Source organism: Suricata suricatta, chromosome 2 (genome assembly GCF_006229205.1).
Source record: "Suricata suricatta isolate VVHF042 chromosome 2, meerkat_22Aug2017_6uvM2_HiC, whole genome shotgun sequence".
Taxonomy (NCBI): Eukaryota; Metazoa; Chordata; class Mammalia; order Carnivora; family Herpestidae; genus Suricata; species Suricata suricatta.
Window position 1 is genome coordinate 173,095,415 of NC_043701.1, and position 27,419 is coordinate 173,122,833.

Sequence of the window (27,419 nt, forward strand, 5' to 3'; positions counted from 1 at the left end):
AAGACGGTAAAGGGGAAAAAAAAATCTATACGCGCACGTTGAGGCATTTCTCAGCAGCTAACCTGTCTCGGCCAAATTGCTTTTGTGTCTGGATATCGGTTCAGATGCAGCCAGACTGTTGATGTCAAATTAGGTGTTAAACAAATTTAATAGGAAAGATGAAGAATGAATATAGATCACCTTTCTGTTGGAATAGTTCAAATGACTCCAGGCAAAAGAAAGGAAACCGGCGACCGCAGGAGAAAAGTGTGCTTTTAATTAATCACAATGAAATGAGATAAAACTGTAAACCAGCAAAGGCGGCCATTCATTCCAAAGGTGGCGGGGGTGGTAATTGTGCCCAGCGAGAGCAAGGCAAGAGTGGAAGAAAATACCTGTTGGCAAAAATAGACCTAAATTGAATTTCAACTCTGTTTGTCCAGGCTTCACCTTTTACACCAAGACAGGTACAGCTACAAAAAAAGGGTTCTTTCTTTCCCGATAGAACAGGAAATCAGAGGTTTTAATTTGCCATGATTACAACAATTCGGCTGACCCGATCTGTCTCCCCTCTTCCTTTTCCTCACGTGGCGAACCAGCTGACAGTCGGGCAAGAGAACTAACAGCAAAACCAGAAGATCCTCCTTTCGAGAAGAGCTTGCCTCTGTGACAACACAAGCTGACCCTCCACCAGACCTGTCTGAAACATATTCCAGTAGCAGGATTCAGTCTTGGACCAAATGCCACATTCAGAGCAAGTCTACAGAGACCATTCTTTACACGGGATCTCTTCACTCTCGAGAGAGCACCCCTTTGACGGGGGCCCAGAAATGAAGGTTGTCCCTGCAGAGTATGTGTGAAGATCTAGACCTCCTGGGAGATCTAGTATCTTCCTTGACTGCTCAGAAATTGTTAAGAGGGATGGCCCAACCATTGAACCCTGGAAGAATGATTAAATGTCTCACGGTGCTGAATAACTGTCATCCAGGTCCGTCCTCCGTGTAGAAGAAGAACCGGATGACCCAACCAGTGTAGGGGAAGGGATTCTCCTGACATGACGCGGATCTGCTTTGGATCCGTATAAGACCTCTGACCGAGAAGCCTAGAATCACAAGTTGGCTCAGCAAACAAAGGAAGAAGAGTAGTTATCGGCTGCCTCAGTCAAAGTCTCTCGGAAGAGGCACAGAGCAAAGCGACACACAATGAAGTCATCACAGAGTCTTCTACACACTTAGTAAAGAGCATCATTACTTACTGAAACGTAACCTTGGAACTTGTGCATCCTTCCAATTTACACGACCCTTCACCTGGCTCAGGTGTTGGGGGGGACGGGCTGTTGAATTCTGCCTCCAGAGTTTTCTTGTTCAAGGCTGTTTTTGTTACACTGGATACAGAAGCCAACACTGGCATGGATTTGGACTCTGAGGTGGCTAATATTCCGGCTGGACCTTGAAACCAAACACATACCTCAAGTTTAATAATTCTGTGCAATGCTTATTAATAGGGTGCTGAAAAACAGATTAGCCGAAAATCCCTCAGGATTACACCTATTGTCCCTGGGTAGTTTTGGAAGTGAGAGGCCAAGTTTTGTTAAGATTTCGAGAGCATGCTGCAAAACGTTCCTATTAGGAATTTGCAGGACCACGCTGAGGAATTATGGACAGGCCGTTCAGAAAGCACAAACCCCCAGGCCAGGGCTCCCACGCTGACCAGAGTCCTTATGAATACCGGAACTGTGAAAACGCTTTTCTGCTCAGAGTGTGGATTTCTGACAGCCCTACTTGGACCGTGTGGCCTCTCAAGAGTTAATTCTTCCCCAAAAACTCAGGCTCTGCGTTTGAAACAGCAAATGGAACCATGTCAAAGGCTCTTTTTAAAAGGCTCGTGGAGGCTTCTTAAGCATTAAACAGCTTTTATGAACGTTTTTCATTTTAATGTGATTGAGAAGTAAGTGGATTTATTTCCTGTCCAAATACAGGCACGGGATTCTACAAATTAGGTGGCAAAGGGTTTGGCTGTTCGCCTCTTGGATTCTTTTGCTCTCTGGGGACAGGATTAAAGGACTACGATCGTGCCCGTTCCCGAAATTATCGGCGTACCAATCCAAACCCCCTGGCACTGAAGCAAAGTTCTCTCATTTTTCATTTCCTATCCTCAGTTACAAACATACTGTCCTAGCCAGCTTTCTTCAAAGCGAGATTCTAATAAGTCTTTCTGGAAACCTCAGAAGACATCCCTGTCAAACAGATTTATGTAATAAGTCATACACATACAGATAAAATCAGAGCTTCTAAAAATTAAGCTAGAGGACAACCTGCGAGCCATCACTGAACAGATGGCAAAACTCTGCGGGGGGGTGGGGGGGGTCTCCTCTTCCGGAAGCAAGGTCAGCTCAGCTCCTCACGTGGAAAGTACCAGCGGGGACAATCCAAGCCACTAGCTCATTTCCGGTCGTTAATACTCAGCTCTGGAATTTTATTCTCACATTTGCATACAAATACACCTGAGCTATTCCAACAGTATAACCTATCAACTCCAAAAATGAAGTTCTGACTTGAAAAACCTCCGTAAAGAGTGGCTGCACAACACTTCTGCCATTCCGTTGCTGCACCTCTGATGGCCTTGGGGGGAGACACAGACCCGCTCTGGCCTAAGGGCGAGCCTCAGCTCCGGAAGCATTGGGCCTCTGTCTTCCTCACATATTTCCACTATGCCACCTGGGCAGACAAGCTTGTGACGTTGCCGAATGTCCCGATTCAAGCTGTGACAAGCCTCCAGGTGCATGGGGACGTGCGAGTGATGGGAGAAGAAAGATCCCAAAAACAAAAATGCAGAGGTGAATTTGAGACTGGCTTCTGAGCCGCTCTCTTCTGCCCTTGGGTAGTTGCTGGCTATGGAGCTAGACAGCTTTAAACAATCCATCCTTGTGGGAAAACAAGCACAGCTTCTGAAGACACCTCCTCTGGGGAAGCCAGCTACCCACACGGACAGCGGGTGAGCTGGGTCAGGGCTCTCGGCTCTTCTTACGAACAAAAAGAAAATAAAGAAAAATACGCAACGTTTAACATGATTATTACAGCATCCTGTTTAAGCTGCCCAATGTTTTCCAAGAGGCACCTGCTGCCCTTGGAAGGGTCAGCTTGGGAGGTCACGGGTCTTGAAAGTATCAGTTGAGGGGCGCCTGGGTGGTTCAGTCAGTTAAGCATCTGGCTTCGGCTCAGGTCATGATCTCACAGTTCGTGGGTTTGAGCCCCGTTTCAGGCTCTGTGCTGACAGCTCAGAGCCTGGAGCCTGCTTCGGATTCTGTGTCTCCCTCTCTCTTTGACCCTCCCCTCTTTACACTGTCTCTATCTCTCAAAAAAAATTAAAAAAAAAAAATAAATAAATAACATAAAAAATTTTTAAAAGAAAGTATCAGTTAGGTTTGATAAAAGAAACTCTAAAGAAAAAGGTGTGTCACTCGTCCCTGAGGGAGACCCTGACTATCCTGGGATCTGAGGTCTGCAAAGCTTGGGCTGCCCCTGCCTCTCCTGGGATGCTTCCTTTCTCCATGCTGTGACCTCACATTAGCCTTCCCATAAGCCTTTGTGTACAGAAGGAAAGAATCTCAAAAGATGCACATGTACCTGAAGCCACAAACCTATCAAAGTCATCTCTGCAGTCTGCTCCCATCATGCAGCATACAGGACGCTGCTGGGCTAACTTTAGCTTCTCATTCCCTCCCCACGATCCCCTCCTGGATTTTCACTTTGTCATTCCACAACCCTTATACAGAGATTTATTTGGTAAATACCTCTTCCAGTTTGATGCTAGAAAAATGTGGGTACCATGTAGAAAAAAAGAGGTATGATTTCTTTTCTAGATGATAGTTTCTAAGTTTGTTTCCTCCTCCACTGATGTTTTTTGTTTTGTTTTGTTTTGGCTACTAGGGAGCTCAGAAGAAAATTTCTGCTCAGTTACGAGTCTCTCTCCTCAGTAGGATTCCTTTCCACTCTGCTAATTATGGAGTTCTTGTTTTTCTATCCAAATACTGAGGATTCTATTGAATAGGTGCCTTCTTACAACATTCCTCAAATTATACATTGAATATTTATATATTAGTGGAATATAATAAGTAAAATGAAAGGTTCTCACATGCCTATACAGTGTGTTCCTACCTTTCTTTGTCCAATCTTTGAAATATTCAAATTCCCATATTGACTAAAATGAAAATGTTTGTTTCTCCCTTTGATAACTAAGTTTGAAACAGTGCTGCTGCACATTTGACTAAGTTCACAAGGGAAGTTAAGGATGCTTCCACGGGAGCAAAATACAAAATGTAAACGACTGAGAACAAAAATGGGATCCACCAAGTCCTAAAAAATAACGATGGCTATTTGGAATGCTTCACGGATGAACTGTTGGAAGAAGTGATTCGTGGTGGAGGCTGGTAAATGCTTATAAAGCAATTCTAAGGAAAACAACCCCTGAGAGGATCCCTGATTTTCTGAGAGGGGGTTGTTCTGGGTGCCGGTGGAGGGAGAATTCGTACAGGGTATTAACAGCAGAATTTCCAGACCAAACCAAACACTGAATGGCTGAATTTTTTTTGAAGAGGAAAATAAGTTTCATCTTCTAATAATAAAGGTTTGGCTGGTATTTTATGCTGCCTTCAGTTCAAGGAACCAATTTCCTAAACTGAGTAAAATCCCTATATGCAAAGTAGAGCCTGATTATCAAAATCCCAAATCCTTCCTATTCTAGCAACTTAAACTTGGTAAACATGAATTTAAACTGTTACAATGGGCCAAACGGGGTTGACGGAATGGAGTCTAAAAGGTTCCTCGGCCCATTAGCCACGGTGGCTGGTTAATTCTACTTTGGAGTAGTTTTTCAAAGCCAGCCTCCTGGCCATAAGGGAAAAGCCTCATACAGGTTTCTGCTAATTCCCAGGACCGAGCTGATGGAAAAACCTGGAAGACACACACAGTTAGTCTTGAGGCCTCAGGCGTGCACACCATCACGTGAATGCAGCCTGCGCACTCCCGGCTCGCTCAGATGGTCGTTTCTAGTTGGTGACAGAGCTGGAATGTGTTATCCACCTGGTCCTCAGGCAGAGGCAGCAACAGGACGAACCGGAAGGATACAAATGATGCCCCCGCGTCTGTAACTGATGCGTCCTGACTCCCCCATTACTGATAAACCCGCGCTGTCTTGTCCCACAGGAGCTACTCAGGACTCTTTGTGTAACTGACTTACGTGGTGCTTAGAATAACCCTATGAGGTCACGCTTTTATTGTCCTCATTTCGCAGATAAAGAAACTGAGGCACAGAGAGATTGAGCCATTTAGGGGCAAGCTGCTGGGACGCCGGTTCCAGAGTCCATCCTTCAGGCTACACTGTTCTGGGAGCCCGTGCTGAGTATCTTCATCCTGGGTATCTTGCGCTAAGCCAGCCTGATCTCTAAAACCCTGATGACCCACAAATTCGCAATCTGCAAACACACCAAGAAACGAAAACATACCAGTTCTTATGAGAGATCGGTAAGTACCTTCGCCCATCGATACTTCTCACTCACATTAAAAACCAACGTAGTCATTATAAAAAGAGCATTTCGTGTTAAAAAGCAGCTTAAAGGAGAATGTTTCTGAGAGGAAGAGGAGAGCTGTGAAGAATCGAAACCAGCTTACTACCGCTATCTGCTTCTGCCGTCACCTTTCTGCGACGCAAAATCCTCTCTAACTCAGTCTCACTGGGTTCAGTGTCAAGGGATTTTAAGCTTCTTGAACTAGTGGACTTGTTAAGTGTCCCCTAAAGCAAAAACAAAACAAAAACAAAAACAAAAAGGTTAATGTCTTCATAACAATATGCAAAAGAACACAAAAAGCAACCCGGCAAAGCATTACCAGAATTTGAGTGGACTTGGGCAAACAGAATGAATGTGCCGTAGACGCACCGATTACTTTTTCTCGGGTGCGTGTCTTCAACAACACACAGTGTTGGATCGTTTAAGAAGACGCTACTGAGGATGCAAGATGTTAGCTTTCACATCAGAAGAACAGTACAAGATGAGCTAACTCTGAAACTCGGTGGCGGGAAGGTCCTTGCACGTCCCGTCGATGAGGAAGATGCGGATGCCTGTTGATCCATCGTGTGCAGAAGAGAAGCAGGTATTGAACTCACCTTAGAAGGTTTTCGTGATACAGCAGCCACAAGCCACTGAACCCAAATCCTCATCCTCATGGCCCTGAAAACGTGTGGCTGAGTCTTCGCAATGACCCTGGCTCCACGATGGGTGGCCATGGTGTCGTGGCCGCCAAAGGAGGCACATGGTGCTCTCCCGTGGCCTATCGCCAAAGAAGCCCTGCCCTGAGACACCCTGACTTGGCTGTGAGAGGAGAGGGTGTAATGACACGGGGAAGCAAGGGAGGGCCCGGTGTCGCAATCCCGAGTTCCCAAGAGAGGAGCCGGTGATTATCCAGGGCCCAGAAGATACCTGAAGGAAATAAGAGATGCCCCGAAACCGTGTGCCTGCTGAAATTGGTACTGACTTTCGAGCGAACAGAGGAAGACCCAGGGGGTGGCTCCCGGCCCTGGCTCCTCTGGGATGCATGTTACGGAGGGAGGGCTCTGGCCACCTGGGCCCCGATAGGGGTCATGTGTTGGCACAGAGCGCTGGGTGACATACGTAAGGATTCAGCACCGCACCGTTACCAGGGGCCCGTTTTCTTTCATAAGAAATGCCCTGCTATTTCTTTGAAATAGCCTTCCTTAGCTGGGCCACGGTCTTGGCGGGGGGAAGAAAGCCGGGAGATCCACAATCTCTGCATCAGAGCAGAGCCTCAAGTCTGGCCTAACTCGCCAGGGCCAGAGGCAGCTTTCACCCACCGAGGCCAGCAAAGGGGCCTTCATTCTGCTCCTGCCCCCCGCCAACTTCCTGGAGGAGTCTAAGAATCCTACTGGCTAAAAATGGTTAACTCATGTTTCTTCTTTGGCCTATAAAACAAAACGAGTAGCTTGTAAAATCAGGTAGCTCCAAATCTCATGTGATATAGGTTATTATAATGTTTTGTTTAGGGAGGTTTCCGCCCTAACTGGGTAAAGGCATTGAAAAGCAGCCTGATGGGGCAGGGCGAGTGACCAAGACTAGGAGATGTTATTCTTTCCCTATCAGCTGCCCAGCTAAGACTAATGTGGAAGATACACATTAAAAATACACATGCAGGGGTGCCTGGGTGGCTCAGTCGGTTAAGTGTCCGACTTCGGCTCAGGTCATGATCTCATGGTTCATGGGTTCGAGCCCCACGTCGGGCTCTGTGCTGACAGCTAGCTCAGAGCCTGGAGCCTGTTTTGAATTCTGTGTCTTCCTCTCTCTCTGCCCCTCCCCTGCTCATGCTGACTCTCTCTGACTCTCTCTGACTCTCTCTCTCTCTCTCTCCCCCTCTCTCTCTCTCAAAAATAAATAAAACATTAAAAAATTTAAAAACAATCATAAAAATACACACATAAAATAAGGCTCATGTTGTAATCAAGCATAGGATACCTCCCCTCTCCCCAAGAAGTATCTCTTTCTGCTTTTCATTGTAAAAATTCATATATAAATATACTCAAAGGAAAATCATGTTACGTGGAACATGGTCATAGCTTATTTTATTTAGAAACACTGGATGATGTGGTTTGGTTATTTAACAGTTAACAATGCAGAACTGCACCTACTCGTCAAAGAGTTAAGGGGTGAAACAGGATCAATGCCGATAAGGTAAAGAAAATGGAACAAAAGCCAATTAAGATAAATTTGAAAAAAAAACGTATTAGAAAAACTATTCCCAAATCATGCATTTACAAGTTTTAAAAACTTATCAGCTGTATCATTTGTAAATAGATTATTTGAAAAATGTACAGTCATTAGTACTAAAACCACTCATGAAACTATTATCGTTGTTTGAATGTCAAGAACAGTCTTTGCTTTTCCCAAAGGCTGGAGTTAATTCAATAAAAAGATATGTGTCTGTGGATGTGCACACACACATGCACCTTGCAAGCACGTCCTTTTAAGGGAGCATTTCTCTCTCACAACATCCCCTCTTTTTTATTTGGGTAACAGCATTAATTCCCCCAAATTCTGGGGGGAGCTACCCTCTCATCACCCTTGACACTGAAAGGTTCTGTTTCCCAAGTTCTAATCTTTGAATCTCAAAACTTTTTTCTCCATCCACTGATTGATGTGACTGATTCAGCTAGTACGGGAGTGACCTTGAAATATGCAGATGCTTGGGGAGAAAAGAAAGATGTCTACATGACTCTCAACTGGAATGATCAAGAAGCTCAGCTATTAAAAGTACCAAGACTGTCTAAATTATCTATTTATGTCATCACCATAAAGTCTGAGAATCAGAAATTAACTTAGAAGCCATGCGGGGCACAGAGTTCCTTTAACTTTATAAAACAAGAGAACTCAAACTCAGTGAGCCTTGGCCCGAGGTTTGGGTCGGGTCCCACAGTAGGTCAGCGATGGGGCTGGACTTGAACGTAGCTCCTCTGATTCTCAAACCAGCGTCCAATCTTAGTCCCCATGTTGGTTACATGTTCATGACACTGACTTATTTAATTGTTGGTTGGCCAAATCAACTATTCAATAATTACTGGGTATTCTGAAAAACTGAAAATGCTTGGGGAAAACCTGAAAAAGAATTTCTTAGAAGTTGTTTTTGTTTGGGGAGGGTGTGCTGGTGGCTCAGTTGGTTAAGCATCCAACTCTTGATTCTGCCTCAGGTCATGATCTCACAGTTCATGAGTTCGAGCCCCACGTCGGCCTCTGCGGACCATGTAGAGCCTGCTTGGGATTCTCTGTCCCTCTCTTTCTGCCCCTCTCCTCCTCAAGGTCTCTCAAAAATAATAAATGTTTAAAAAGTTGTTTTTGTTTGATTTAGAGACAATGCAACTCTAAAGAGACTTTTAGATTAACCTGTATGGATTTATTCTTCAGACATAGCTGTTTCCACTAAGAGTGACATTCACATGACTGGGGTAACTCGAGGGGTTTCCAAAAGCCCCCAAAACCCTTGTGTGACTAGGAGTAGTACAGCAGGAGAAGTAGCAGATTGTTTTTACTCTACAAAATATACAACTTTAAAAAGTTCTGTGTAAATGGGCTTGGAGAAACAAGTTCAGTCCACAAGGGAGACTGTAGCACTTGGCTTGGCAAGTGTCCACATCCAAACAGAGGGAGATTTTCCAAATCCCAAACCAGAGATGTGTTGCCTACTCCTGTGCTTGCAGTGGAGGCCAAATCTCTTAAACACATTTAAGGACATCGCTTGTGATGGCCCTCCAACTCGCGTCACGTCTGATTTCAGCGAGAATACCAGTTTATTCCTGGTTCCTGTTCTTTAGTAGAACTGAACGTGGCGTTTTTGGTTGCTTGGCCTCTAGGAACAGGTCCTGGCTTTCATGGCCACATACCAGGGGCGGGCTTTCCACGCTCTGTCCACGTGTGCGGCTCACGTGCCACAACTGGGAGGCAGGGCCGTGGGCGCCGCTGGGTACTAACTCTGATGGCCCCGACGGCCTGCGCACCAGCAGGAAGCAGCAGGAGAGCCCCATCCGAAAGGGGCTTCCTCTCTCTCTCTTACGAGAAGTTGCAAGCTTTCCTGGCCCCAAGCGACAAGGGGTTATAAATGACGCATCACCCCTCAACAGGAACTTCCCCGGGGGTCCTGGAGGGTTGCCATTTGGCAAAGGAGAATAAGGGAGAGCACCGTTGAGTCCCACTTTTTAAAAACCATTAATGCCAAGAAAGAACGCTGCCAGAGTACCAGCTATTGGTGGCACATCAATGCCAGAACAGGTATGGAATCTAAGGACCCATCCCGAGCGTGGAGGATGGGGGTGATTTGCAGAAAAGAAAGAGGTTTTGACAGTTTTTGTAATTTGTAAATTATTTCCCCCAAATCTACTCTGCACACCTCTCTCTCCTTGAAGTGGCACGAAATTGTAGTGAATGTGACTGTGCGGTGAACACGATTTTTAAGAGCAACGCTGTAATTCAGGGAACTTGCTACTGTCCGCCATTATCAGGAGTGGGATATCTTAGCTCGTCAAATATCATCTGTCTCTTGGACAGATGTCTGATTTCTTTCAAAGAAACCTGATTTTTAAACGGTCAACCTGAGTGTCATTTACTCTCTCGCTGATGATCAGTACTCTATTCTTGGGAGTCTTCATGAACAGGAATTAGTGTCCTAATTCAGCAGGGACAACAAAGGGGCCTACAGTAGGGAGTTCTCGCTGATAACAAGATTTTCTCAAGAAAGAATCCATTAGATAATAAACACACTACTTTCTCAAGGGGCTTAACATGTCATTCCGTAGGTGGAACACCACTGTGAGCGAGCCCGTACCCCTCTTCAGTCCTAATGCTGCTCACCTAAAAGTAAAGCAGACTAATTAAGCCATTGGAAGTCTGCTGTTTCATTCTTGATGAAATTAATTTTGTTTACCACAATTATGTGGATGTCTACATGCAATGCGTAATTAGCACGGTAATAACAAACACGGGAATGAGTTCTGCACCCGCCCCCACGTTGTTGACTTACTGTGCATAATAACTGGGAATGAGACTGTAACAGGATCTGAGACTAGAACCCTTAGGATCTGATACATTGTCTCTTAAAAAATTTTTTTAAGTTTATTTTTGAGAGACAGAGAGAGACAGTGCAGGCAGGGGAGGGTCAGAGAGAGAGAGGGAGATACAGAATCTGAAGCAGGCTCACAGAGCCTGATGCTGGGCTTGAACCCACGAACCATGAGATCATGACCTGAGCTGAAGCCAGACACTCAACTGACTGAGCCACCAGGGGCCCCATCTGATACATTTTCAAAGGGAGGCGTTCCTCGCTGACAGCCAGTGCCGGCCAGGGCAGGCCTCGCATATTCTGGTGCTGAAAGCTCAGGCTTGGGAAAGAAGAAAACTGGTTGGAGATGGACAGGAGTTCCTTTTTGAAAATGAAATTGGTAACATATAGAAAGGGACTTTTATTTTATTCTCCAATTTATCCCCAGATAATTTTTTTTTAAGAGAGAAAAAGCACACCGTGACCCTGATCTTAACCTATCTGGATATCTGGGTAGGAGCTCAGATTTACATTCTGGCACTAACGGCTCCACATTCATGCCCCCAAATCGGGTACTATCCACGCAAGAGACTCTGCTGTGTTTCTATTACGGCCGCACGTGCCCTGATCCTTAGATCTGGTCACTTCATCTTGCAGCTGTCAGGCAAGGACTGGAAGGCAAAAACAGGACATATGGTTCTGGCGCAAGTGTGACCATTCTAGAACAGAGACAGCAGAGCAGTGATACTTAACAAATACTAGCATGCCCGACTGAGGCGTCCACGGCGCAGTCAGACAAACTATCAAAAAGAACTGAGGGTTATTGCGAATGGAAATGAAACGTAACAAAACCAATCATTCATAAAAATAGATTTTAAAAAAGGCTCTCCTTTCATTTTCCCATGAACTAAAAATAATAAAACCGAAGATCTATTCTTACCAGTATTCCTTTTAGCTCATTCACTGCACTTTCAGAGCCTTTTGAAGATTCCGGCTACAATTTTAAAAAGAAAGCACAATTAATAATTCAGCTTTAAAATTCTAAACAGACGTTTTTACATGGCAAAGTGTTAGCAACTTATATGGACTATTTGTTGTCGTTGTTTTTTAAATTAGGTCTATGTCTTAAGGTTAGGAAAAAAGATCGACCTGTTACTGCTCCCAAGTGGCAGTTAAACAGACAATTAGGAGAAATAGTCAAAGCAAAAGGGACTGGAGCTAGCATCTTCTAAATGCCATTTTGTTACTTCCCGTTATCACACAGGGAAGAGATATAGAGTTCAAAGATTCAATTCCAAAATACTCAGAACTTTTTACACGAAACTGTCCTCCACTCTCGGCCAGGAAGGCAGCGGCACAGAGCAGGAAGCAAGTGACAGGGCGGAAACCTCTCTCTGCTCTAGGCAGAGGCTGGCTTACAGATGGGTCCTGCTTCGGGGATTTCAGGACAGAGTCAGGGGCAGGGATCGAACCTGGCTGCCCAGGAGAACATTAGCATCACTGGCTAATGGAGCAGTGAGAGACCTCAGAGGGCTTCTCTTCTGACGACACCATGAACCCAACCATTTGAAACGCAGTTCTGGGTGACATCCACCCGCCCCTCAATCCCTCGCCATTTCTGCGGATCCCTCCACTGATTCCCTGGAGGGAAAATCCAGCACGAGGTCCTCTGAGATGGGGGATCTCCTCCCCCCAAAGACCTGGGATCCCCTCCCCCCGCACCACTTCCCTTCACAGAGGCTGGAGATGAAGAGAAAGCCTGCAGGGGAGGGAGCAAGAGAGGGAGCAAGGCAGAAGGGGGTTGGGGGAGGAGGAAAAGAGAGAGAGACAGAGACAGAGAGAAACAGAGAGAGAGAGAGAGAGACAGAGAGAGAGGTTTGCTGCTCAAGTACAGATCAGACCAAGACATTCAACTTTCACAGGCTGTGCCTTCTGGGAAATACCATGCCACCAGCGCCAGTCTAAGTGCCAGTCAGAAGCTCTCAGATGATAATTATAACCACAACGGTATCAACAATAACATCAAGGAATTTAGAAAAGATGCAGTTAAATTAGTATTCTCAAGGCAGGCTTGACTTCTGCGGGTAAACCGTTCGGGCGACAAGCTGTGCCTTCTGAGCAAGCGGTCACGGGCCATGCCACTCCAGCCACCCTGCAAGCCTGGCAGGCAAGCTCGTGACCCGGCAGGAAAGCGCCGATGCCCTGCGGGTGGGATGGGGTGGGTGTCTGGAGGCGCATGCAGCGACTTGTTTCCAGGGCTACTGCCCAGGTCGGCCAGCACTACAGCTACAGGATCAGGATCGAAGGATTACCGGCGGGAAACCCAGTCGTCCGCGGATCCTTGTGCGGTGCTCTCCCGTCCGCACTGACATTAACTAACGTGTAACTGCGGGAAGAGTCAGGGCAGGAGAGAAGAAGGACAAAGTGATACTCTGGGAATGAAGGGGCATCCGCACACCGGAGGCTCAGGATCCAACACGTTCTCGGTAGTTCGTTTCTCTCTGAACTGATTTTGTCTCTTTAGGACGCTGTGTGTTCCTCCGGTCCATCTGCTTTTGGTTTATTCTTTTTAAAACAGCTACGATGTGGAAGTCTTAAAAAGTGATTTCGTTTCAAGGATCCCACGGCAATCCCCCATTTTCAAGTGTTTTCACACTTCTGTCCGTGTGAGCCTGACCACAGTCCTGTGGGTCGCACAGTGTCGGTGCTCTGCCCATTCCAGGGAGGGACGAGCCAGGGGAGCAGGGGGAGGGGGCCCGGCCCCACCTCCGGCAACAGGACACTCCCTTCACCAGACGCCAGCGCTCAACACCAGTGCCGGACTGTCTACACTCTACCCCTTGCCTGGAAAACTGCTCTCAGGGCGCATGCGCAGACCAGCACGCCACAGGGCTGGTGGAAACTTCCATTTCACTGGGTGGGAACCTCCTCTCCGAGTGGGGTGGTCTTGCCCTCTTTCCACCCCCACTTCCATGGGCAGCCCGCGGCACGACCGCTCCTGCCTCGCCTGCCTGGGACCAGGTGGCCACTTAGAGCCAGGCAGGATCTGCAGCGAACAGTTGTGCTCCTTGGACACTGAAGCAGGTGGACAGGTGGGGGTCAGAAGGAGCCTTAAAGTTCGGTTTAAAAGAAGAAAAAGAAAGAGGACTAAACTTTGATGCTTTTTTACAGGGAGGAAACAACAAAAAACATTTCTCGAGACAAATATCAAAAATTCCATTCTTGGGGCCCCTGGGTGGCTCAGTCGGTTAAGCAGCTGACTTCAGCTCAGGTCATGGTCTCGAAGTTGGTGAGTTCAAGCCCCGCCTCAGGCTCTGGGCTGACAGCTCAGAGCCTGGAGCCTGCTTCGAATTCTATGTCTCCCTCTCTCTCTGCCCCTCCCCTGCTCACACTCTGTCTCTCAAAAATAAACAAATGTTTAAAAAAAATTTTTAATTCTATTCTTAGGTCTGTTTAAATGGGACACATCTACAGAGACAGATTCTAGGTGCTTCCGTAGACCTTCGCGTTCACCGTGGTCTACTTTGGAAGACAGCTGATGATATATTACACACAATTTTGTCCTCAGAGTGGCCTGGAACAGGTTTGCAGAATTCATAAAAAGAACCAAATGACCCTTACTGTTTTTCATACGCTGCCTTGGGTCTGTTCTGACACTACCATGTGATGCTACCCGCCCACCCGGCCCCCTTCCACAGAAGCCTCAGGAAGGCAAGTTTTGTCTTCTTTATTTCCTGCTTTGTCCCCAGTGCCTAACACAGTACCTGGCCCAGAGGAGATACCCAATAAATACTTGTTGAATGACACAAAAGAACAAGGAATTAAAGAAAAGAAAGGGTATAATAATTATTTGGTTGGTATAACAGTTCGGATCAAGTAGAAGAGAGGGACTTTCTTTTTTAAGTAATCTCTACACCCAGTGTGGGGCTCGAACTCACAACCCCGAGATCAACAGTCACTTGCTCTACTGACTGAGCCAGCCAGGCGCCTCCACTTCCTCTCTACAGGGATTTAGGTAAACGGCGGCTCAAACAGAGTCGTCCGGAAACATGCTTGTATAAAAGGCTTTTACGACGTGTTAGTCTCATCCTACGATTTCAGTCAGTCCCGAAGAAGCTATCATCCAGCTTCGAACATTTACACTTGTGAAAGGAAACCTCACGGGAGGGGGGACATGAGTCATTCCGTACCTTTGCCTTCGGTCTGGCTGTCTGATTCACTGGCCTAAGATGAACTCCCTTTTTAATTCTGTCCATCATCTCTTCAACGGCTTGCCGCTTCAGATCTGTGACTTCTTCGGCTGGCAGAGAACACACACATAAATCAGCTCACCTTACAGGAAAACAGCTACTTCCTCTTTCTGGTGACTTAGGGAGGCTGCCCTTGGTAATGGACCACAGTGGTTTTTCAGACAAAATCACAAAACATCACATAACAATTTACTGAAGTTAACAGCTACCATGTAGCCCCGCTTTTTTTTTTTAATTAAAAACAATCTTTGAATAAAAGATCTGTTTTTTAAAAATGCAGTTCTAAAACTTAAGGTCTAATTTGGAGCCTGGAAGTCAATATTGGCTCATCTCTGTTAAACACCGGAAGTGGATTTGGTTCTGTTTGTCAGCATAATGATAGACTTGCATTTCTCCAGCTTTGTACCTAACCCCAAATAATCATTCAACTTCGCCTCAGAGATGTTTTCAGAACTTATAACATCCCGTGTCAGAGAAATCGGCCCAAAGAAGGAATAACTATCAAAAAGCCCATTTCAAAATAAAAGATAAAAGAGATCTGTTAACTTGCTGGAAGAAATCTACAGTCAGAAGATGAACAGCAAATAGGTGAAATCTATTTTTAAATTTCCATCTTTTGTTTAGGAATCACAGCGTAAGGAAACATTCAAGCAACCCTTTTTCAAGTCTTTTAAAACTGTCAATGCTAAAAGAAAACATACACCCAGAAATGAGTGCAATTAAGTAATTAAATTCGATTTAAAAAATTTCAACTGTCTATTGTGTAACCTTTGCACAACTTTGCTACAAAAACAATGAAGCTGCTGAAATATGCATCAATTAGATGAATGTAGCTGAGGTGGGCTTGGCGATATTGATCAGAATAATAAAATCTGTCTCTTGCACAACAGCTTGACCAAAGAAAGCACTGATTCACGTTTGGAACATTTATCACCATTAATGCCATTCTGGATCTTGTGTTTACATCTGACTCATTCACTGCAACTGACATATTTAAGTTTAAATACCTCATAAAGACCTTCCACTTGGGCTCCCCAGAGCACTCCACAATGTGGGGCACATAGTAGGCCCTCAGGCCTTATCTACCTGCTGAAGGACGTGTTCAAGTTTTGGCTTTACATGGCTATTACTACTTTTGCCATCTGAGCAGAAATAACCAAATCCCAAAGGACAACTTGTAACTGGAGGCCATCATAAGGATGTCCCCACGCCAATGGACAGGAGTGTTGGGCTCTGCACTAATGAGGCCTATGCTATGGCTTCCTTTTCTGCCACATGGACTTCACGTTAATGCAGAGCAGTCATTCCTAGTACGTCATGCCTAGGGGAGCAACTGGACGAATCCAGAAGGTTCCACCATCCTCACCTCTGCAGCACCTCAGTGCTCTATTCATCATACTGCCCTGACTTCAAATAGGGTCCCGTCATTGTCACAGGCCATTGAAATGCTGGTAAGGAAAAGTTCTCAACATCCAAACAGCATTTTTCACACCCAGATGGCAAGAATTCTTCACTCACTGACTCACTCATTCGATATCTGAATACCTATCATGCACCACGTGATGCTTAGGCTGACTCTGTTCAAAGTCAGGGGTGACACAAACCCAGATCTGCCATTCGGGCACCTGGTATGGGTTCGGAATTTATTCCTTGGAATTTTTTTTTTAATCCTAAAAAAACGCATTCGATTTTTAGAAAGCCTGCCATTTTGAGGGAGACTTAAGAAGAGCTGCGTAGCAACAAGAACATTGCCGACAAACAGATTAGCACTCTGTAAGGAATGACTGAAACCCAATTAAATGCACCATACAAAAACTAATTAAGGCAGACAGATGGAGAATTATGGTCAACACCATTCAAATCTGCCGCAGCATCTAACATAACAGGAATTTAAAGTAGTTTCTTATTTTTGCCTGCCGGAATCATAGTGATAATTCAGAGAAGTGCCACTATCTGTATTGTGTACAAATTATAAACCGGGCTTTAATTTCTTAGTCGTTTTCAAATGTAAAGGCTTAATTGGTCTTAAGGAAAAGAAATCCCTCTTCTCAGATTCCCTACGCGGCACAACACAGGGGCGACGCTTCCTCTCTCACCGACCCCGTTTCTGAACTAGCAAAAAGCAATCTACACGAACTTCTCCACCATTAAGCAGTTCTAATAAATCCGCGAGAATCACCTACAGAGAGCCCGTGGCCTGTTTCGTAATGCTTTCTGCGATCCCGCGGTCGGTAATTGTCTCACAAAAGCATGTAATCAGAAGGACAATGGAAATATGCAGGATACTGGAGATTACAGAAAAGGGACCAATGAAGGCAACAGGTCTAATGTCACCGAACTGCCACAGGAAAATCAAATCAAATGTTCTTTGAGTTAGGGCTTCAAGGTCAGTCTTGGATCAGAAAGCTACACGTAATTAATGGAGGCTTAAATGTTAAGACCCACTTGAAAAATAAGTTCGTTCCTCAAAGAAAAGACCCATAGACCAAATCATCACCTTGTGGCTCAGTGAAACCTTTGTTACTACCTACAAGAAAGGAAAATGAATTTTTTAAAATTCCAGAGGATTACTTTTCTCTTTCGCTAACATTTTTTAAAAGGCATTTAAAAAGAATCTTAGGCCACCGTGATGTACAAAATTTCTAAAGAACACACATCATGGTTGAGTGAGTGTGAATGTGATGGAAGTCATACAGCAAAGGATATTCCCGTAACTACAGTGACCACAAGAGCTTCCCGAATGAGGGCTTCTACCCCTCAAAGGGTCGCTAGAACCCTGTCCTTTTTTTTTTTCCCTAGCTAACATTTTGAGTATTTTCCATATGCTCGGTACTACTTGAAACACCTTACATGTTAGGCAACTTCGTTAATTCTCACAAGCACCTGATGAAACAGAACTATGATTTTCCCCATTTAGCAGGTTAGCAAACTGAGGTAAGAAAATACCAACATATCAATGACCAAAATACATGACAAAGCAGCAAGCACACCTCTGAAATCTCAGAACTTGTTCAATAAATGCATTCTTATCAAAATTAGGGCTATTCACCTCAAAGTCTGTTCTTTATTTCTTATAATTGACCTAAAAATGACTTCTAGAATATTGTACAGACCTTCCTCTACAATCAGGCGTTTTAAGAGCCATGGGTAATGAGCATTTCTTCATTCATCATCTTGAGAAGTGTGACAGGCGGCTGGCGAAAGCCACCAAAAGATGCTAACAAACTGTACTACTGTTAGTAAGATTGATCCCTGCTTATAGAGGCAAACTCCGAGGTGTGACAGACGACCCCAGGGTCAGACGCTCGGCACTTACACGTCATGCATTTAGTCACTGTTGATTTATTCGTTTAACAACTAGCTTTTAGTGTGAACTGTTAACAACAACACTATAAATAACTACCTTGCCAGACAGAGGCTCCAACCACGTGTGGCTATGTTCCGTATCACTCACAGTATAGTCTCAGGGTGGTTTCAGTGTAAAAAAATTGTTTAATGTTTACTCTTGAGAGAGACAGACAGAGAGAGAGACAGATAGACAGAATATGAGTGGAGGAGGGGCAGAGAGAGAGGGAGACACAGCATCTGAAACAGGCTCCAGACACTGAGCTGTCAGCACAGAGCCTGACGCGGGGCTCAAACCCATGAACCATGAGATCATGACCTGAGCCGAAGTCGGCTGCTTAACCAACTCAGCAACCCACATGCCCCAGGGTAACGTCAGTTTAAGATCTCATGAACGACTTCTGGATGGGTCCAGGACCAGGTAACGATACTTACCCAGGTAACAATCCAACAGCTCAAGAACGAGGGAGAGACTACTGTCCCATTTCATGAACTATACATGAAACCTCCCTTTCTTAAGGGAAACTGTATGATTTCTAACACTGGAGGTTAATAAGCTCAGAGCACTTTTTTTTTTTAACTTTTAGGGTGCTGTGGAGGTTGACCAGCTAATAATGTAATTTACTTAGAAGGGGAAATCATTTTATGCTGACTGCCCCGCCAACCCTCTAAGACCTACCACCTGTCCCCAAACAAGACCGAAACGCAGCCATCATTTGTAATGGTGCTGCGAGGTCCCGGCTAGGGAAGACAGGCCCAGGTCTAAACTTGGATTCACTGAAGATGCACATGAGCTGCAGGGGACCTGCAGACAGGGGTACGCCCTCAAAGAGCTTGCAGTCTCTTCAGGAGAGATGTGGAAATAACCCAGACACCACAGCAGAGGCTGGGGGATGGGACGTTAAAAATCTGAAGCAAAAAGCTAGAGCAAAACACGCAGCAATGAGCTAAGGGGAATGGAGGGGCGCCTGGAGGGCTCAGTCAGTGGAGCATCCAACTTCGGCTCAGGTCATGACCTCAAGGTTCGTGGGTCCGAGCCCCGTGTCAAGCTCTGTGCTGACAGCTCGGAGCCTGGAACCTGCTCTTCCAGGCTCTCTGCCCCGCCCCCACTCATGTGCTGTCTCTCTCACAAATAAATAAACAAACATTAAAAAAAATAATAAGGGGGAGTAGAGGAAGAGCCTGGAACCTGCACGGGAGATGTGGAGCTGGAGTATGTTGCCAGGGAAAGTTTTGAGACGAAAGGCAGCAGGGCAATGCTGCAATGATGGAACACAGGGCAAGCGCATGGCGGGGGGTGGGGGGGGAAGGGCTTGAGGTAATGGTCCAGTCATAAGGTGGAGCAGATGTAGAGAGATGAGGCTGAGGTAACAGCAGAGAACCATCGATAAGCAGCCTACAGGGTCTGGACTCTATTCTGATGCAGTGAGAAGCGTAGCAATGTCACAGGACTCAGGACAACGATCTGAGAACGTCACCCTGCCAATGGCAGGAAAGCAGCTGGACTGGATAGATGAACCTGCAGGGCAGGATAAGGGGGCCAAGAAGTCTGTCCCAGACTGGGCTCGAACCAGGCAAATCCGCCAAGCTCTGCGCCTAACAGCGGTTGAGCAAACGTGCAGAGGTGAATGTGGGTTCTACTGGTCTCCGTTGCTCTCCATGTGGCTGCACACCTCTGACCGCAGCCCTGTGAGCCGAAGACCCACTCCCGGCCGCCGGTGCCTCTGCTCGATGGGCCAGCCCTTCCTCCTCCACTCCCATCTCTTCACGGGATCCTCAGCTTTTCCTCCCCCAACGAGTCAGTTCCCGTGAATCCCCCCTCCCAGAGTTGTTCCTGGATTTCCTATTTCTTTCCATGTACTGCAACCCTTCCTCCATCTGAGCCACAAGCCTCTGAATGACGGACAGCCTCTCCCCTTCCCCTCCTTCCTCTGCAGTCCGCTCTCTGTCCTCTTGCTGCCAAGAGTGGGAGGTCTTTAAAAAGACCAATCTCAGGGCACCTGGATGGCTCAGTCGGTTAAGCGTCTGACTTCAGCTCAGGTCACGATCTCGTGGTTCAGTTTGTGTGTTTGAGCCCCGCGTCAGGCTCTGTGCTGACAGCTAGCTCAGAGCCTGGAGCCTGTTTTCAGATCCTGTGACTCCATCTCTCTCTGACCCTCCCCTGCTCATGCTCTCGCTCTCTCTCTCGCTCTCTCTCTCTCTCAAAAATAAATAAAAACATTAAAAAATAAAATAAAATAAAAAGACCACTGTCATCATGGCACGCCCCTACTTAAAACTCCTAACCGCCCTTAGGATACGTTTCGAAATCTTGACCATGGCCTCCAGAATCTGGCTCAGAGCTCCTCTCTTGCACCCCATGTTCCAGAAATACTGACCTTCTTTCAGTTTCCTAGTATGCCAAGCTCCCTCCCTTCTTTGAACCTTGAATTCTGTTGCCCCTTTATGTGAATTTCATTCTGAATTCCCTCACCCTGACTTCCTAGATCTGAACTGCTCAGTGGCAGCACTGCTCCCTGAGACCGGCAGTCCACCTCCGATCTCTCGGAAACCTGTGCTCTTCCTCCATCCTTGCTTACTTCCTGTCTCCCCCACTCAGTGGAACTCCTATGTCTTCTGCAGAGCACCGCAGGTACCTGATCAAGCCTCTGCTCACTTGCTATCAACTCAAAAACCCCTCCCCCCAAACCTCTCACCTGGAATCACTCCCTCTCTTTCTTTAACACACGGCCCTGTAAAGTGCCTCATCCTGTAGAGACCCATCCCAGCAGAATGCTCGCTACAGGGGACGTGATCTCGACAATGAGCTGCAGGAAGGCGGGGGACATTATCTCGTTCCTTCTTATCACTGTTAAGTTCACATTTCTCCCCAATCCGTTCATGGTCAAAGAACTCAAACAGGATGTGTGCTGTTGAAAAACTGGGCTAAAACCACTGAAAGCAAACCAAAGGGGCTGAGAATTACTTGTTTCTGGTTGTGCTGCTTTTTCCTTCTTAGCACCGCTGCCGCTGGGATGGGATCGCTTCCGGATCATGGACATGAGGGATCTTTGGGAGAAAGAAAAAGAGGGACAGGAGATTACTGGGTGCCTGGTAAGCCAAGAAATAAAATGTACGATTCAAAATAATCAGTAAAATCCAATTCATCTCTAGGTACATAAATGCTAGAATTCAGGAGTCTATTTTCCACTTCTAATAAGTTATTAAACTTTTCATCACTTTAAGGAAGAGAAAGATGTCTCATCCCTTTCTGCGGGAAACCATACTAATTACGCAAGCAAATTAATTACTTAAGAAGGGGGCCACCATAATTACCAATGTGATTCGAAGTAAAACAAATACAGAAAAAAAAAGTCAATATCCATACCCCAAATTCGGAAATAGCCACCTACATAATGCATTAGAGGGACAGGAAAGGCTGAGAGAATTCGAGGATGTTTGCAGTAAATATCTATTTGTGAAATACTGGCATCAACACCTCTGAATCTGAGTGACACAGACCAGATACTGAAGGGATAAAGTACATTTAGACCACAGTCTCTCTGGCCTGTGTTTTAAAAATGTGTACCAAATCCAAGTCATGATAAACTTGACATGAAAATTTTAAGATTTCCATCTAGTAAAAGACACCATAAAGAATAAAACAAGAAACCCTATGGCTCAGTGAGAAAGAGCAGGCAATCCTACAAAGAAGTAGGACAGAAGCCTTGAAACTCCGTAAATGAAGATGTCCTAACTTCACATTCAGAAAAAGTGCTGGACTTCCTTAGTTACTAAGAAAACACAAATGAAACCCACACTGATTTAGTTACACGGTCATCAAATGGGCAAGAAATGCTACGTCCGGGCATACCAAGCGTTGCTGGGACTGGGGGTAACAGGAAGTCCTACACTGACGGCAGTGCAGGGACGGATTGTGCCGCTTTGGAAAACTGGCCTCACCCCGTGGACCTGAAGCCAGGAATTCCACTGTCGTGGATCTTACAGAAATGCAAGCCCTTCTACCCCAGGGTTCACATACAAGAAGGTTCACATAGAATTTCCAGAATGTCCTGGAACTGGCAATAAGTCAAATGCCTAGAAGCATCACGATGGATAAGCGCACGGAGACATTCATAAAATGGATTATGTCGCCATGAATATGGATGAGGTTCAGTTCCACAAAATAACACGGATGAGTCTTGCAAAATAATGTAGAGTAAAAAGAACGAGACCCAAATGCAGACAGTAAAATTCCAATTATATAGTTAGGGAAAGAAATACGTATATTCATAGGACTTTAGGGATATATATGTGGGCAAAAATTTTTTTTCTTTCACATAAGAATAAAAGGATAAGGCTCTAGGCTACTAGTATTTTTCTATTTCTTGATTTGGATGGTGAGCACGTGGGTGTTCACTTCATATTACTTTTAAACTGTACATAAGTTGGTGTACTGTTTCTACATGTTATCATTCCCCCTCAAAACAGTTTATCAAAAAAAGAAAACAAAAACAAATGGACTGAGAATTCCTGAGGTCCTTCAACTACATTTTAAACGTCCTCAGTCCCCAGGAGGCCAAGCTGGGAAGGTGTAACGTTGCCTAGGGAATGAGGGACCTGGACCATGGCAATGCCTGGCTGAAGACAGACCGGCTCAGTGTTTCCTGCTCACCGTAATTTTCAGATTATTTTATTTCTTGCTTCTGCCTATAGATCTGTTACTAATCCTCGACCTGCCTTTTCTTCAAACTCCCAGACACACTCAACAGTCTCTCGCGAAGCCCAGCAAAAAGAAAGTGCTACATTCCGCTCCCCTCCACCCAGTGAGGTTTCTAGAACGGACCAACTGGAAAATAATTAGTCATTGGACTTTGACTTCATTTGGTTTGCCTACTGGGGGCTCACGGTGGCTCCATATGGAATTAAATTATTTTCACAGGAAGTTAGAAATCCTTATTTACACAGAATTTTAAAACAAGCATATTTTATTCCAAAAGTTGGGATAAATGAAAGAATGCAAACGTAATTTGCTCATTTGTGCCATTCTGTGACTGAAGGCAAGGGATATTCAATGTCTACAGGTTAACATTCTGTGGTAGAGTGGGGCGTGGAGAGGGTTCTCCCCGGTCGGGGGCTTCCCTTAGTCTCTCACAACACTCTGTAATGAACTCATTTCTGGTTGTGACATTTTCAGGGTTGAATTATTGTATGTAGAGATTACAAAGCAGGAAGTTATTTGTCCTGTTCGAAATATCGGTGTACACTTACATAAATGAAGAAAAGCACCCAAGTAGATGAGAGAATGTGTTAACTCCAACTATTCTGAATTGAAGTGTAGTTGGAGACTCATATGATGCCCAGAGGAACATCATCCGTAACATTATAAAAGAGCCCTCTGTCAAGACGGGGCTTAGGTCACAGATAAAGTAGGTGTCTCAGGCCAGATGAGAACACCAGGACAAGACATCTGGGATCAATCATCCAAACCTCTGGCTAAAACTGCCCCATTTCACAGCCAGTTCAACTGGATCAACAGATAAAAGCTTGAAGCAAGAGCTCCCAAACATGGGCCGGTTCAGTGAAAGACACTGACCTTGAAATTCTTTAAGAAGTAAGAAGTGTTTCTCCTGCTCACTGTGTTAGTCAGGCTGACTGGGTCAGTGAGGTACTCAGATATGGGGTCAAACATTCCTCTGGGTGTTTCTGTGAGGGGTTTTGAATAAGCTTAATGTTTAGATGGGAAGCCTGAGTAAAGCAGACTGCTCTCTGTAAGGTGGGTGGACCTCATAGCATCAGTTGAAGGTCCGAATAGAACAAAAGGGTGACCACTGCCCAAGGGAGACAGAATTCCTCCTGCCTGCCTGCCTTGAAATGAGGAGATCCGCTTTTTCCTGCTTCCAGACTTGGATGGAAACACTGCCTCTTCCTCGGTCTGCAGCCTGCTTGACCTTGAGACTGAAACCACAACCTAGGCTCTCCTTGGGCTTTGTCCTTCCAACCTACCCCCGGAACTTCTCATAGTCCATAATCATGTGAGCCAATTGCTTAGAATAAATTTTTTATGCGGATGCATATGATGCATACACATATATGCACACAGATCTATACACACACCCCTACTGCTTCTGTTTCTCTGGCAAACTCTAACTGATACGCCAACACACCCAACTCTTCCCGGTGAGCCGTGCCTGCCCAGGACCTCTCCTGCCTTCACTACTGCCAGGAAAACATGACCAAGGTATGCCTTCCACCTCGCTTTCCTCTCTCCTCCCTGTCCCCTGGGTCAAAGGAGCAAGCCGCAGTCTTTATTTTTCTTTTCTGTTTTCATTTATATCCATTATCTATGGCAGGGTAAAACAAACGGCTCAGGAACAAAGTTAGAAAACCTTGATCAGTGGATTCAAAGTCCAATGAAACTCAATACATATGCAAATACGTTTCTTTGACAAGGAAGTACTCCTTACCAAAAAAAAAAAAATTCTCTTTCTGCTTAGAAATTACATCTTACACTACTTAAATTCATCTTATAATAAAAATCATTCATGGTATTCAATGAACACTTTCTTTAAAGGGTCTTATAAAAAAAGAGCTCATGCTTTACATGGACATAGTCTGAGTCCTACATTCATTTCTCAGTATAGCTGAGAAGTGCTCTTAGGGAAAATATTCTATTTAGGTTACACTTTCCTTTTAACTCCAAGGGCTTCAAAATTCGTTAGGCTAAAACTTAAAGGCCAACAGCAAGACTGTAATCACTTTCTTCATAGTTCTCCCTCCTCATAGACAGAAGTGACCTTTCTTATCAGCTCAAAATTCTATACCTTAGAGAAAGATCAAAGTGATGAATTTCCTATTTTAAATGTCAAATTCAGAATATCTCCAACTGCTTTAGCTACCCGGGAGAGAAAGGAATTTAAAATACCTGAAATTCTTTCAATTGACTCTTGGACCAATCATGTGTAAAAATTATTTTGCCTTGACTACCTCAATGGCTTAAAGTAGATTATTTATGTCATCCCCTGCTCAGTAAGGAAAACTAATGAGAATCCTTTTAAAAGGCAAAGTCCCATTTTCATAGCCGCGTGGGAGGAATACGCTACACGTTCTATTCAGACGGAGCAGCAAAGGTGCAAAGAGCGTGAATAAATGGCCTCTCTGGTTGAAAGGATTAAACAAAACACATGAGTTAATGAACGGTAAAAAAGCTAGCAAAATTTTAAATTCCATTTTTTCCAGAATAAATTATACAGACGCAGCTAACACCATGACATGAGGAGGTACGCTGTCACTGGGGCGAACAGGTGGTCCCTCGGGATGCTCGATGTCATCGGAATGAAGCATCAATGACAAAGGAGGCCAATATGTGACTCTAGGGTCCACTGTGCTTAATTCAGGCCCCCAGGATCATCGAGACACCTCAGGCTTCGGAAAAAGTGAACTCGTGCCTGCGTGGATGATTCTCTATCACAAGAACGTAAACATAATTTCTTCTTCTGGAACGTTCCTCTCTCGGCATTATTAAAGGTTTAAATGCGAGGTTAGGGATAAAACATAATTAGCACTTTTAGCTTAATTACTAGTCTGTGACAATTACTACTGATAAGTTTTTGTCTCATTTAGTACTTTTATCTTTAGAGTAAGTGAACAAACGGAGCTTTTCAAATTCAGAGTCGGACGCGGAAAGGGAATAACATTCTGAAAAAGCTCAAAATTTTCTGGTCTTCCACGTAACAGAAATCCCGGGCTCGAAGACTGAAATTTTGCAACTGAACCATCAGGCTTTTTAAACAAATGTCTGGCTCGCAGGTTTGGAACATGGACGGCAGGAGAACAGGGCGGGCCCCGGGACCATCTCTGCCACGGGCTTTGTAGGCCCTTTCTGTACAGATTACAAGTGATACACTGGCCTTTACAAGATCTGCTGAGCGAGATACCAGCCAGTAAGTTTCAGAGTTTTTACGTTTTTACCACCCCTTCCTCCAATGATGCAATTTAAGACAGCAGTGTGCTCTGTTCTTTTGTTTTTAAAGGAGGGATGCCCCCTCCCGTCCGCTGCAGGCTCTCTGACAAGGAAGGCCCATGATGCCCAGAGGTCCTCCCGCAGGTGCTTACCGGATGGGGTTGGGAGGAGGAGGGGGAAGCGGCGGCGGAGGCGGCGGAGGCGGTGGCACTGAATTCTCTGACTGGTTCACCCGCTTCTGGAGCTCGTCCACTGCAGAGAGCAAGCAGTCAGACAAGAGCTGAAACAGCAACTGAACAGAACACCTTTGACCCACATAGAGGAAAACACATAACCTCTCTCAAAATCGGGTTCTTTGTATTAAGGCAAAGGTAGACATCCCAGGATGGTGGCGGGGGTGCCTGAGTGGTTTAGTCGGTTAAGCATCCAACTTTGGGTCAGGTCATAATCTCACTGTTTGTGGGTTCGAGCCCCAGATCGGGCTCTGTGCTGACAGCTCAGAGCCTGGAGCCTGCTTCGGATTCTGTGTCTCCCACTCTCTCTGTCCCTCCCCTGCTTATGCTCTCTCTGTCTCGAAAATAAATAAAACATTAAAAAAATAAAAAGTAAAACAAAAAAAAGGAATCTCAGTATGAAACTGCAGAATGTCTTAACCTTTTTATCCTCTGGGCGGCCTGCCATCGCGAAAGCGGCCTTACATAGGTTACAAGAAAACATTACTGCCTTGTTGCTTTACATCCAACTACGGAAAAGAAAAAATAATTCAGGACAATGCTGCATGGGTGGGAAATAAGGACCGAGTAGGCTGAAGAAATATTTGTTAACAATGGACTACTACTCAAACACTAAGAAATTCTTAATACTTGACTTTTAAAATGTATAGACCGGGAATTAATTTTAAAGATGACATTCAGTGCTGAATTTGAATAGCATACTTTCCTCCCTCCACTTAATTTCCTTCAAAAAATTACAAATTCTCAAGTTCTTGATTTTTAATCAGACTCAGACTCTCAAATGTCTGTGACTTCAGAAAGTGGTTGCTCTTCGCAAAGGAGCATTCTGGAAATCCAATTTATCCACTCAATTCATTCTCCCCGTTAATAAGCAGGTATTTAAGCACCAACAATGTGAAAGGGGCCGTGCGTGGTGCTGTTCAAGATGCAGTTTCTGAGTTCAAGCTCAAGCTCAATGTACACTGCAGATGCTAATACCCCTAAGATAGGCCCCACTAGGCTCTGGTACTGAGCAGTGTCTGTACTCAGGAACGGCTCTCTGTCCCCAGCCAGTTCTCTCTCCACGAATGACTGCACC

General features: G+C 45.2%; 1 protein-coding gene across 6 annotated transcripts in view; it reads right to left on the bottom strand.

Moving 5' to 3' along the window:
- The window catches only part of SHTN1 (shootin 1), a 98,786-nt gene that overhangs the window by 15,945 nt on the left and 55,422 nt on the right, over nt 1-27,419 (bottom strand). For 2 of the 6 annotated variants that reach the window (XM_029932659.1, XM_029932655.1), the window contains 6 exons: nt 26,261-26,360; nt 21,132-21,214; nt 14,762-14,871; nt 11,512-11,565; nt 5,649-5,769; nt 1,235-1,427 (listed from right to left, as the gene is read on the bottom strand). In XM_029932659.1, coding sequence (XP_029788519.1) covers nt 1,235-1,427; nt 5,649-5,769; nt 11,512-11,565; nt 14,762-14,871; nt 21,132-21,214; nt 26,261-26,360 — 661 coding nt within the window. Of the gene's footprint in view, nt 1-234; nt 393-1,234; nt 1,428-5,648; nt 5,770-11,511; nt 11,566-14,761; nt 14,872-21,131; nt 21,215-26,260; nt 26,361-27,419 lie in introns of those variants that run through there. The other 4 variants (XM_029932658.1, XM_029932657.1, XM_029932656.1 and 1 more) reach the window with 4 other exon arrangements.